The following is a 13,563-nucleotide window of genomic DNA, read 5'->3' on the forward strand; positions in this document are numbered from 1 at the left end:
GAAGTTTTGGAAGCCCAGATGTCATTATGATAGCATTATCTTGTAGAACCTCTGCCCGCTCATCCAAATGGAAACACAAAGGCTCTTAGTCACTCCTTCTTGCTTCCAAGGTTGTCCTTGCCTTGAAAACACCACATTAAACTCCTTGGTGGCTCAGGCCCGCTTTCCTTGCTCTGCTCTGTTTAGACTTCGGCACTACCACGGCTCAGGCCTGAAGTCAGTTTCATTAGTTCGGGCCTTCTGATGACGTCAACTTCGGATTAACTGAGTTTGGGTCACAGAGATGGAGACAATGATACCCTGCATGGCGGGGGTCACACTCGGGGTGGGCGCACGCATGGTTTAGGTGCTGAATTAGTCTTATAAGAACCATGTGTTAGACAAAGAAAATTATTCTGGGGTGAACAATGGGAGGAGGATTTTGTTGTTGGTTTTTTGTTTTGTTTTGTTTTCAGGAGAAAACAACCTCAGAGACCTCTCATTTTGCTTCTCCTCTCAAGTTGGCCTTTTGGTCATCGGGAATTAGACACTGTCTCCCTCTGGAACAAATCGTGGAAACGCCCCAGCCCCGTGGAGATTTACTGGTGCACACTCACAGCATCCTCAGCACCACACAAAACAGAAGATTTATTGATTTGTTTCCTCTCTCTATAAAAGCCATTTCCTCAGTAGAAGAGAGAGAGAACGAGGATGTGTGCCCGAGGGGTCACATAGGAGGAAGGAGGGTGAAATATAACGCGGACGGGCCCGGCGCGGCAGACAGGAGCCACGGTCACAGCTCATGGGCTCAGAGTCTCTGTTCTTTCCCCGCTGACATCCTGGAGTGCGCGTGAGAACAGTCCGTCAAGCTGATGGATGTGCGTCATAAAACCGAATGTTGAGTAGGCAGAGCCCATTTTGCGTGGGGCTAGCATGCAGAGGCAGCGGAGGGGAGGCAGGGAGAGGCACTGTGGGGACAGGTGGGGAGAAGAGCCATGGGAGAGAAAGAGCCACAGGGGACAGGGGCTGGGGCAGAGCCTGGGGGGAGCTCTGTAGAAGCCTGGAATGGGTAGGCATGCACAGCTGCTGGAAAAAGCATTGGGAGAGCAGAGGAAAACCAAAATACCATGGGGGAAGGAGTCGGGTTTCGCTGAGCAAGGGGTGGGAAGGAAGCAGAGAGCTGCTTGGTCTGATACTGGGGGGGGGGGGTGTCAGGGGTGCAGGGGCCTGGGAGGCTATAGATGGCCAGACTCAAAATCTTCAGTTTTGTTCCAAAGGGGCCCCTCAAGACCTGACTCACTCTCATCTCACCTTCTACCCATAAAGCCCTGGGAACCCATGGCCGGGGCGGGGGTGGGAGGGGCAGATTCTGAGGCCGCACTGGATCAGGCAAGAGCTGATTCTCTAGAGTATCTGTGGCCGACCTCCCCCACTACCCTCTCAAGACACATGTATCCATCCCTGTCTCCTGTAAGTCTGCTTACAGTATTTCTGGACTGGATCTCCTGATCCTCCTGAAGTCAGACTTCCAGCTTCTAGAAATACTGGGAAATGGAGGTAGCTCAGTGCTTAGTACCATGCTTATGAGATAGCTTTTGAATAAAAAAAAAAGTAGGTGGGAAGAAAAGTCGTTCTCTCTGAGAGCGGAACACCAGCAGTAAGTCTAATTTTAGAGAGCAGGTGGGTTTAAATTGCTAAACAAACTGCTTATGGACGACTGATTTTAATGAGGAGCAGCTCTAGCCTGATGGCTAATTTCCCTTTGACCAACGAGATGGTTCATATCAAGCTCCCGCCCCTGCTGGAATAACATAAAGTGGCTTAAACGCAGCCTGCCACTGTGGGAAGAGAACAGTCTTTTCAGAAGACAGACCTGAGTTCAAATGCTGACTCTACTACCTACCAGCTGCGTAATCCTGGGTGAGCTACTTGACCTCTCAGATCCTTACCTCCTCCACTATAACACTGGCGCTGGGCTGTCGTGGGGACAAATGGTGCAGGAAAAGCACCTGACACTTGAAAGCACCCCAACGGCGATAGCACTTATCAACATTTATTCATTGGTTGAAGTAGAAGAATCAGGCTCTTTTCAAACCAGCCATATAACGGGATGAGTGGATACTAGGTTAAAAACAATAATAAACCGAGGAACCAGTAAACCACAGCAGAGGAAGGAGGCTGAGTGCATGAGGACAAGTGCCCGGCAGGCAAAGCTTGCTCACCTGAATCACAGCGGTATAGTTAGCAGGTGTAAAGACTGGGCTGTTGTCGTTTACATCAGAAATATCGATGTTGACAGTGGCAGTGGATGACATCACAGGAATGCCGCTGTCTACTGCCTGGACCAGCAGGGAGTATCCAGACACCTGCCAAAGCACAAAGGGCCGACAGTAAAGAATCACAGTGCTTGCTTCATTCTGGGCCCACTCAGAGGTGCTGCAGGCTCCCTGTGCTTTGCTGGAGGTGAGCCATCTGCACGTTGAGTCTCCAGACCAGGGTTTTTCAACCTCGGTACCAACGGGTATTTGGGGCCAGATAATTCTTAGTTATCGGGGGCAGACCTGTGCATTGCAGGATGTTTAGCAGCCTCCCTGAACTCTACCTACTGGAAGTCAATATTGCCTCTGACCACTTGTCACAGCCAGAAATGTCTCCAAATATTGCCAGATGTCCCCTGGGGATAAAATCACCCAGGGTTAGAACCACAGTTCTTGGCCATTGTTCAAACTACAACAGTTGTCAGCACTAATCTGTCTTAAGTATTTGTTCTGATAATTTGGAAGTATATTACAGGGCTCTACTACCTAGTGAGGTCTTTCTACTTTTAAGCATCATGTCTATGGCATCTTTTTCCATATTTAATTTCACTGTGAAGACATATTTTTGGACAAAACAGACAGTGCTTAGAAACTTAGTTTAACTTCAGACAGAAGAATTTTCTGAATCATTCTTTCTGACCTAGATACCTTCAGCTGGTCCTTTTGTATCTGCTCACTTAGGGCCAAAGCTGCCCATGAAATCAGGACCACGAGATCCCAATGTTGAATGTACTTTTCTGCCTTCTCGCTTTGGAAAGACCGAAATTCAAACTATCCCGAAAGACACACTTTTACTCTTTCTTTAAAGCCTCCATAAATAAGAAACTGCCAGCATCTATTGGCAGCAAATTCTTTCAAAGGTCTAATGCAAATATTTCCTGCTGCATTTTAGCCCATCCCTATTTAGTGTGTTTTTTGCTTGTTTGTTTTTTCCTTTTTTTGGCCACACCGCTCGGCTTATGGGATCTTAGTTCCCTGACCAGGGATTGAATCCAGGCCACAGCAGTGAAAGTGCCGAGTCCTAACCACTGGACCAACAAGGGAATTCCCACTCCCGTTATTTAGGATGGAGAACCTTCCTACTTATACTCATGGAGTCCACGCCTGATTTCAGTGAAGGGGTGTGTGGGGATGGGAAGGTAGCAGGCCTGAACTAGCTTACCCGTTCCCGGTCCAATCTCTTCTTAACCTTCACAAGTCCCAGGACAGGATCCACAGCAAATTCATTGTCTCGATCTCCACTCACAATGGAAAAACGAATCTGTCCGTTGGGCTGGCTGTCTGCATCTTCTGCTATTAGCTTCAAGGGACACAAGTGAAACAGAGCAAAGACACGACACAAGAGACAGAGAGAAGGTTTATTCTTAGGGTCCCAGGTCTGTACAAACTGTCCCTGACAGTTTTCTTAGGCCCTCTACTCACCAGGGGAAGAGATTTGGGGTTGGCCAAAGGAGGAAAGCACCATTACTGGAGCTACCATTTCATTTCTGTTCCTTTTTATCTGTCTATAGCCTGATGCTTGTTAGGCCTGATTTTCCTCAGGCCTTGAGCCAGGAAGGATAGACCCAAAACTAACTGATAGGGATACTTTGGTGATTCTTTCCCAATTCTGCAAAACGAAGGTGTCTGCCACTGTGTTAGGCATTTTCTAAACCTACGCATTTCCACGTTAAGGAAGTCCAAGAAAATTCCCTTTCCCACATGGCAAACACTCCCCACTGTCTGCTGCTCCACATTGGTGATGTTGGGATTTATATATATGGAAATCGTCTCATAATAGTTTCAGGCCCCAGGAGAAATGGCCTGGGAAGTACCTAGGATGTGTAAAGAATGAACACCTGGTGCAGCAGGAGCCAGAGATGAGGGCTGAGCTGGAGGGAAGGGACCGCTCCAGCCTAGGGGTAGTGAGGATGCTGAGGATGGGACTGACTCACTGTTTCCCAAATGTAACTTCTATGTCTAAGAGAACCTGTATTCTCCGAACACATAGCTTGTTCTTATTGGTATTAGAAAAAATTCCTTCCAGAGGAGCTCCTCTAAGAGTAACCAATCAATCTCAAGCTTGATTCCATTTGTAGCTGCCCTACTCTGTGTGTGTGTGCGTGTGTGTGTGTATGTTATTGGGGGGGGGGGGGTGGAGAGGATTTTTTATTCTGTCCTTAACCATCTACTAACTTGTCATCCAAGGTCACAAACTCGTAGGAGCTATCATTAGAAATTCATTCCACGGTCTGTTTTGTTTCCTCAAAACACATACACTCCTGGGAGGAAAATGATGAACGATCACTTACACCTTGATACAAATGAACTCATCAGGCCTTTCTAACAGACAACATGGAGAAGGAGCAGTTGAAAGACTGGTGTCTGACTAAAGTTCTTGGGGACCAAAGGACCCTGAAAGAAGAATCCAAGATAGACTTTGCTCCCTTTTTCACTCTCTTGAGGATCGTTAGTCCCAGATATCTGGACCTCCCACCAGCACCTACCAAAATGACAGAGTCCCCGACCAAGGCATCCTCGCTTATGACAGCGCTGTAGACGTCTTGGCTGAACGCAGGAGGGTTGTCATTCACATCCGTGAGGTTGATGCTGACAGTGGCCACGGCACTGAGGGCAGGGGTGCCCCCGTCTTTCGCTTCCACCACCAGGTAAAACTTTCTGCATAACTCATAGTCCAGGATCTCAGACACAGAGATACCCCCTTTGAAGAAAAATGGGGAGCTTTAGATTCGATTAAGAAAAATTCTGGTCAGCAATTCCACAGTCACGGTAATATCTGTAACATCATTTCCAGCCAAGAATTTGAGGTATTCAGAAAGTTGTTTACTTAATGCCCTGCTGAAAACAACCCAGAGTCAAATTAATGCTGTCAGTTAAAACACGGCTATCCATCAGACACAACACTGAAGAAATTAAGTCTTTGTATGTTTCTGCAATAGTTTCTGCACTTCCCTTGGGCATCCTGAAAATCTCTGTCATTATTCACCCTCGTGCAATTTGGGAGGAGGGACAGGAGCATCCTCAGTGACTGTCTCCCCAGGATGCGTCAAGTGAACCCGGGCAGACTGAGAAAGAGCCAGCATGCATGGATGTGATTGTATGACCCCACCCCTCACCAGTAAGTATATGCCTCCTGACTTAACCTGTCTTGAATTGAATTAACCACTAAGGTGCCTCACCTACTTAGAATGTGCTTATCTAAAACCTCTATGGCACAAAGCGGACAAAGACCTCAGAAAGTTCAGGATATAGTGGTGTGATGGAAAAGGAAACACTCAGGAATCAGCAGTCAAATAAGAAGTCTGAGTTTAGTGTCTACAACTACAGAGCAGCACAGAGCATGGCACAGAGTTACTTAAATTAAGCAAGTAGAACAGGGGAAAGCAACTAGCTGGGTGCCCCCCCCCCCAATAAGGGGCTCTGTGAGTGTTCCCTCCCTCCCATCCTAGTCCTTTCTGGTGGGCGACCCACTCCTGTGTTCTGTGGTTGGTAGTTGGTCATTGTACCGTCTGCAGAGCAGTTCTCAAGGGCATTTACCTCTCTCCCACCTGGAAAACAGTCACTAGAACAAAGGTGAGTATATCACATCCATTCTCTTTCTAGACAGGCAGCCTTTCTAGGAGCTAAGGCTGCCCTTTTACTTATGGTGAAAAACAGAAGTCATACCTATAACAAGAGCCTCTTGCTCACCATAATTAAGTTTTCTTAGCAATTACCACCCCTACTGCTTTATTCTGCATCCCAGTCTCGTTATCCAGAGCCAAATTTAAACAGTACTTAACTATTTCCCCATGGTATTCACATACACCGGCCACAACTAGACAGGCTAAGGCAAACACATATTTAAATAAGGAAACACCCCATACATTTTAATTTGAAGTAATGACCTTAATAAACAGTGTTACTCCTGGGAGAAGCTGCTACTGCAATCTGTCCATTAATGTTTCCACCGTCCTATACTAAGGGCAGGGACTATATCTCCTCAGATTTTTGCACCCCCACAGCACAGCAGTGTTTTTGTTTGTTTGTTTGTTTGTTTTTTATTTATTTATGTTTTTGGCTGCATTGGGTCTTCATTGTTGCGTGTGGGCTTTAGTTGTGGCGAGCGGGGGTGGTGTGCAGGCTTCTCACTGTGGTGTCTTCTCTTGTTGCAGAGCACAGGCTCTAGGGCACGCGGGCTTCAGTAGTTGTGGCGTGCAGGCTTAGTTGCTTCACAACATGTGGGATTTTCCCGGACCAGGGATCAAACCCATGTCCCCTGCACGGGCAGGCGGATTCTTAACCACTGCACCATCAGGGAAGTCCACATAGCAGTGTTACATAGAACTTAAAGCAGGTATTCCAGAGTCAAGAAGATCTGACTTCAAATCCTGGACCCCCCCAACTTACTCACATTGGAGAAATTAACCTCTCTGAAGCTGTTTTTATCAAATGGAAAATGAGAGAAATAACTAATAAATACATACCAGAAATCTGGCATATTTGCTAGATTAAATGAGCATTTCTAATTATAATAATGTCTTGTTCATATTTACTGGATTATCCAACGGAGAATGGACCTTCTTTGTCCTTTGGCTTAACAAGTGCATATCCTTGAGTCATGAGGGAATTATGTCCAATGGCCAGAAGGTGTCAGAGACTCACCTTTCTTGAAATGGGACTGCCTTAATTATTCATAGGGTGATAGGTAAACAAATGAGAATATCCACAAAAGAGCTTTGAAAATATTAATACAAACACTCTATGAAAATACAAGGGTCAGTATGTTTACTTTTCGAAGAGGAGCCAAACTTTTTTCTGAATCACCATTTCTGAGTCACTCAAAGCAGCCCTAATAGTTATTAACTCCCTGATGAAGAGAAAGCCCCAGATTCCTCCTGTTCTCTTGGTTTCTTTCTAGACCTCTTTTTCCCAGGTGATGCCACGTCTTTCCCTAGAGTTTGAAAAGGGCGTGGTGAGAAGTGGCAGTGTGCTGACCAGGAATCAAATACACTGACCGTTCCAGCCGGCTGGGTGCTGGGTTCAGAAGGCCTGAAGGTCACCGTGCAGATCGTTCATTAACGTCTGCCTTGGTAGGTGACCAGAGGGCAGTAGCCTGAGTGTGGACAGTGGCAAGTGGGGGCTTATCTCCAGGAGCACTTCCACACACAGCAACATACAATCCAAGCAAAACAAATAACGAACAGAAGAGAGAAACAAACAAACTCTTATGCCATCTGCAAATACTATCTCCCCATCTTGAACCATATTACTGTTCCCAAGCTTGCTGACCTGAAAAATCCTGGAGCCAACCTGGGGGCCAAGGATTTGCCCAGTGAGCCCACAGTGAGGAGCTGAAACTTAGCAAGGGGCATCCTTGGAACACAGTGTCAGAGGGCACTCTGTGGTCTGTAGGCAGATCCTGCTACGAGAAGATTTGTTTCCACCAGGAAGGGCGGTTGATTACAGGGGCTGGAGGAGAACGAGGCTATAGTGAAGCCTTGGATTCTAAGTTGGTTGCCGACTACCCACCTGTCTTTGGGTTGATCCTAAACTTCCCTTGCTCATTTCCAGACCGGATGAGATACGTAATCTCAGCATTCGTGCCTATATCTTTGCTGGTGGCAAAAACAGCAAGGACTTGAGTGCCAGGCGAGGTGTCCTCAGGCACCGTCACCAGGTAGTCCCTCCTCTCAAACACGGGGGGATTGTCGTTAATGTCCAGGACGGTGATGGTGACAATGGCCAGAGAGGACAGGGCCTGGCCAGGGCTCTGGTCGGTGGCCTGCACGCTGATGTTGTAGGAGGACTGTTGTTCTCGGTCCAGCGGCTGCTCCAGGATGATGATGCCAGACGAGCTGTCGATGGAGAAGAACCCGTCGGCCGAGTCGGCCAGGGAGTACACGACCTTCCTGTTGATGCCTACGGGAGATGCGAGAGCGTAAGTGGAGAGGGACACAGCTGGATGCTCTCTGCACTAGAAGATTATGGCTTTGACAACTGTCTGAGTCACACAAAGAAACACAGTAACTATAGAAACCAACAGCTTTGGTCCTACAACAACTTTGGTTTGTAAAAAGTATACAGCTAAACAAAAAGGTAAAGAAACGGAAAATATGGGCAACAAATATCAGAAATAGTTGGATCTAAAGCAAAACATTTTGCATGTGTCACGTTGTTATGAGTCCTTACTTTACTGTGTTCAAATAACTGAAAAACTGTCTTGATCACGTTAGAGAACTTGACTTCAGTTCTTTTGAGTCATGTGACTTGGACAAGTTACAGTCTTTCTTACCTGCCTAGGTCACAAATAAGATGAAAAATGCTTTGAAAACAGTAAAGAACATATAAGCTATAATTATTCAAGCCCTCAGCCAATTTCTTTATATTTTTATAACCCCCATCTGAAACTGTTATCCTGAGGATTAATGTGCATCTCCTAATAAACAATCCAGCAACTTAATAAAAAAAGAAATAGTTGGGTCTTCTTAATATATTAAAGAACCCCACGCATCTTTAAGGAAAACTGTAAGACGCCAATAGATGTACGGGTCAAGATGTGCCACAGAAAGAGAAATACAAACTAATTAATTAATTAATTAACACATTTTTATCTAGAATCTACCAGGCACTATTTTAAGCGCTAGAGATTCTCTCAATGGACAAGAGTCGAACATTTCCTGAGGGAAATTTTTACATTCTGGTGAGAGTAAATAAGAAACAAACATGAACAAAGAATCAGTAAAATACGTGGTATGCTAGGGAGTAAAAAGGGAGAAAAACGAAGCCATTGTGGGGGGAGATCGTGAGTGCTGGGGTGAGAGGGAGTTTGGGAGCCGGAGGGAAGGTGGTCATTTTCATACAGGTGGTCTGAAGTTTGGCATTTGAGTGAAGTCCCGAAGGAGGGGAGGCAGTGAGCCGTGAAGAACTCTGGGCAAGAACACTGCAGGCAGAGGGACCCAGGCGAGCAGAGGTCCTGGGGTGGGAGTTGAGCTGCTGTGTCTGAGGAGCATGGGGGATAGGACCCGTGTGACCAGAGGGAAGGACGGAGATGCGGGGGTGGTGACAGGTTGGGGAGCAGATCACACGGGGTGGTGGTGAGGTGGGAAATACTGGAGGGCTCTGAGGAGTGGAGTCACGTGATGTGACTTAGATATTTTCATAGACTCACTCAGGTGGCTGGTTGTGAACAGAACAGCAAGACAGGAAGTAGAGACCTGCTGGCAGCCTCCTGCAGGAAGACAGGCATGCAATAAGGGCAGCTGGAATAGACGGCGGTGTTGGAAGGGGTGAGAGGCGGTGGGGGGCTCCAGATGTGCTCTGAACACGTAGGTGTGAGAAGGGCGGGCCCTAAATGCATTCGGAACTCGGAAGTGGTGAGACTAGATCACTGTCTCACCGTGGAGCTGGCAGGAGGTGGGATATAAATGAAAGAGAAGATCTTAGAAGGACTCCCGGGTCTTGGCCTGCGTGACTGAGAGAAGGCAGTTATCATCCGCTGCCATGAAGAGGGCTGCGGGAGGACTAGGATTTGGATGAAAGATCCAGCATGCAGGAGGCTGGACGTCCGAGGAGAGCTCCGAACTGGAGTCATATTTTTGAGGGTCAGCAGCATCCTAAAAGCCAGCAGAGCCATACGAATGCAAGTGGTCATAGGGAATGTAGCAAGAAAACAGAAATCCAGTGGCCAGGGAGCCTGGGGCACCCCATCAAAGAAGGGAGAGGATCTCGTCCGAGGGTGGTCTCCATCGGTGACTTAAAGAAATGCACTCAGTTATCAAAATACCACATTACCTTCATATAGACTAAAGCTAAACCATACCAACCAGGAAATGTCCATTAACAACCAACAAATGACCGAGTGATGATTGGACCGACTTCCGGTTCTGAAGATTGATTAAACTATTCTCATCCAAGGATCTCAACACTTCAAAATGGTTTATAAACCTCAAATTCACTAGGAGTTACCGTTTATAAGCAAAACACAACAACTTCATAGGCGGAAAAAGCATCATGTTGATCTAAGTGCTCTTAATGAAGACAGTTATTCATCATGACTTCAGCTATGACAACCGCCGGGAAACGTCTTTTGTAAATCACAGACCCCTAGAATGTAAGCTCTTAGAGGGAGGACCTACACAAGTGTTGTTTTCTTTTATAACATCTCACCATGGGGCCAGGCCGTTGGCAGTAATAAGAGTTAAACACGTCACTCCCTCAACGTACAATTTCCCTTAAGCCAAAATTCCCAGCAAACCAATAAAATCATATATCTGGAGGGAATGACATAAATTGCATTATGTGGCTTTAACCAAAAGGTCAACACTGAGAGCTTGTTCTTGGTTCCATTCCAGAGAGTCCATTTTTTTCCCAAAGTTTCATCATTTACTTTTATTTCTCTTTCAAAACAACCACCCCATGATATATAAACATCAACCTCTGATTTTACTGGTGCTGGGATTAAAAACAAGAAGTCTTTCCTCTTTCCTTGCTGCCCCTTGAAATAAGGCTCCAAAGCAGAGGTTTCAAGGGATGCTTTCTGGCTATTTTTAAAAGTGGCTGCGAGATTAAATTTTTCAACAGAAATTTCTGGGATGCATACACAGAGGATTGCACAGGTGATCAAGCTTGCACCAGAAAAACAATAACCCTGCCTGGGTGTCAGAGCTGACTGAATGCCATGGAAGCTGCCTTGACTGATTGGATGGTGTCAAGACACCTCTCAAAGGCACAAAAAGATGCGTTTATGGAAACACAGCAGTGATTGACAGAAACACACCACATGGGTTTTCAAATCACACACGTTCCCTGGGGATTTCACTCCCAGCCCCAGTATACGGAACAGCACTCTTACCAACAATAAGATGGGGCAGGGGATTCACACAGGGTCTTTCATCTGAACATCTGCTGACAACAACACCCACTTCACTGATGCATAAACCAAGGGCTGAGGGATTTGCCGGGTGCCCCTAGCATGTTTAGGTCAGCATGAGGGACAAAATCCTGTTTTCAGGAGATCTGCTCCTAGATAAACTTCCTCTTCAGGTGTGAAGATCACGTGGGAAGAAGGCAATTTCTGACTCTATTCTGAAAGCCATAGTGCTCCGACCTGCTGGGTTAGCAGAGGTAGGGGCTGAGTTTGCACCTTGCCGCTCTTTGTGGCAGCAAGGCCTGAAAGGAAGGTGCTTTTCATGACTGCCTGTGCTTCCTTCACTGGGCCAGGCAGCTGAAATCTCATTACAAATATCACCTGTGTTCCGAGGCTGCAGATTTCTCTCCCAGCCCTATTCGGAGGCCCTGAGCTCTGCTCAGACCTCCGAGCAGGAGAGCCCGTGTTCTCCAAGCTTCCAGCTCAGCGGGCTAGCCCTGTCGTGGAAGCCCTGAATCTACAAGGCTGACATTAATCAACCACACAAAGACCACAGCTCCCCTCCAGGCAGATTCTGTTAATTTAAAACTTGGTGACAGGGTTTTTCTGCTTTACCACAGCAGAAAACCATCCCCACCCCCACAAGTTGCTGACCTAAACTCCCCCCACCTCCCCATACATTTTGCTTCTGACAGTATCTTGGGCATTCACACCAGGAGGAACAGGGAGATTTACTGTTTACCTCTCCTTTCTGTTACCAGTCAGACTGGTATGAAAGGAAGACTGGAAAAGCTGGCGGGGGTTGGGGTGGGGTACCCAAACCAACAAACCTGCTAAGTGGTTTCACTTATGACTTGGTAGCTCTGAAGAAAACAGCAGGATATATTTTTAGAATGTATTAAAACTCCAATTTAGACACAATTGCAACAGATTTCAATGGTTTCTAGAAATAAAGTCAGATGCATAAAATGGCAATGTGCAGGCAGTACTTTTGGCGGAGCACTCGGGTCTTTGCTGTATTACCAGGCAGCGGGTGCTGTCTTTGTTAAATGAATGCAGGTCCTGCCGCTAAAGTGGAAACTTTCTATCTGAGGGCGTTTGATGAATGCCATCCTTCAAATCACCCTCCTTTTGCTACATACCCGGCAGAAAAGATGAACCCAAGCAGAGAACTCGCTTGCTAATTGATCTAATGCTCTCACTGCATGTCCCAACGTGTTATATTAAGGTATAACATTAATCCATCATTTTGCGTCTGTGTTTTTAAGTATGTAATTCTCTTCTCCAATTTGCGCCTAATTTAATGAGGATGGAGCTACTTAGCTTCTTAAGATGCTGAAATGCCAGACTACCAAGAGAAGTATGATTTTCATTGCATGTGAAGTTTCTGTGCGTTAAGTGTGGCAAATGGAGCAGGCAGGCCTTCAGAGGCTTAAAATCAAGGAAAAAGGGAATAATTAAAATCCTGATCTGCTCAAAGGAAGTAATAGGTAGCGGCATTTTGTGGAGTGGGGTGGGAGGAAAGAAAGAGCACGTACAAATTCCCAGAGGGAAGGCTGTGAAACCCTGTGGTGGGTGGGTTGCCAAGGGCATCTATATTCCCTTCCTTGGAAGATTTCTAAATGGAGGCTAGGTGCTTCTCAATGGGCCAAATGTAAAGATGGACTATTTGGGGGGCATGGACTGTACAGAAAAATCAAAGTTTTAAATGCTGAAAAATGAAGGCAATGTGGTCCAGTCTTGGAAGATAGGAGATCTTGCTTGTAACCCATGGCTTGCCCAAGCACACTCGTGAAATTTAACCTTGTTGGGTCTCAGGTATCTTCATTTTAAAAATGATAGAACCTAATCCACTGAAGTCTAAGATGACCTTCCGGCACTATGATTCATTTGCAAGTGAAATTAATGGAGTTGGTTTCATTTTTATTTTCAAAGGGCTGACCCTCTCCTCTAAATGGCCATTAAGCTGCTGGACCTGGGCGTAAATGGACCTAGTCACCAAAGGAAAAGTCCACATTAAACCTGATGATGACGAGCTGTAGCTATCGTCTGGATGGGATGAAAACTTAACATGGCAGATTCATACTATTCAGTGACGTGTTGAGAGACCACACATATAGTTTACAGCAAGGCTATTATACCTCAGTGAGAAATAACGCCCAGTGTCAGGTTCAACCCCAAGGATCTCACCTAGTGTCAGAATAGCTCAGCTTGATAGTTGAGATTGTTAAAGGTGTTAGAATCAGCTCCAAAAACAAATGGCCAGAGCAGCCAACACAGCAAATAAGCTGAGATTTTTATTTTTAACCTGGTCTTTAAAAAATGTTTTCTCCCCTCCTTCTGAGATCAAGGTTCCCGGGCTTAAGGAACGCACAAGAGCTCTGCTTTTTCTTTGGGGTGTCATGTTGGCAGCTGCTT

At 46.2% G+C, this 13,563-nt stretch overlaps 1 protein-coding gene across 3 annotated transcripts in view; it reads right to left on the bottom strand.

Moving 5' to 3' along the window:
* FAT3 (FAT atypical cadherin 3) overlaps positions 1-13,563 on the bottom strand; it is a 540,254-nt gene that overhangs the window by 48,783 nt on the left and 477,908 nt on the right. For all 3 annotated transcript variants that reach the window (XM_057695201.1, XM_057695200.1, XM_057695199.1), the window contains 4 exons: positions 7,809-8,198; positions 4,784-4,998; positions 3,460-3,597; positions 2,202-2,345 (listed from right to left, as the gene is read on the bottom strand). In XM_057695201.1, coding sequence (XP_057551184.1) covers positions 2,202-2,345; positions 3,460-3,597; positions 4,784-4,998; positions 7,809-8,198 — 887 coding nt within the window. The remainder of the gene's footprint in view (positions 1-2,201; positions 2,346-3,459; positions 3,598-4,783; positions 4,999-7,808; positions 8,199-13,563) is intronic.

The sequence above is a fragment of the Hippopotamus amphibius genome, chromosome 9 (genome assembly GCF_030028045.1).
Source record: "Hippopotamus amphibius kiboko isolate mHipAmp2 chromosome 9, mHipAmp2.hap2, whole genome shotgun sequence".
In the NCBI taxonomy this organism is placed as follows: Eukaryota; Metazoa; Chordata; class Mammalia; order Artiodactyla; family Hippopotamidae; genus Hippopotamus; species Hippopotamus amphibius.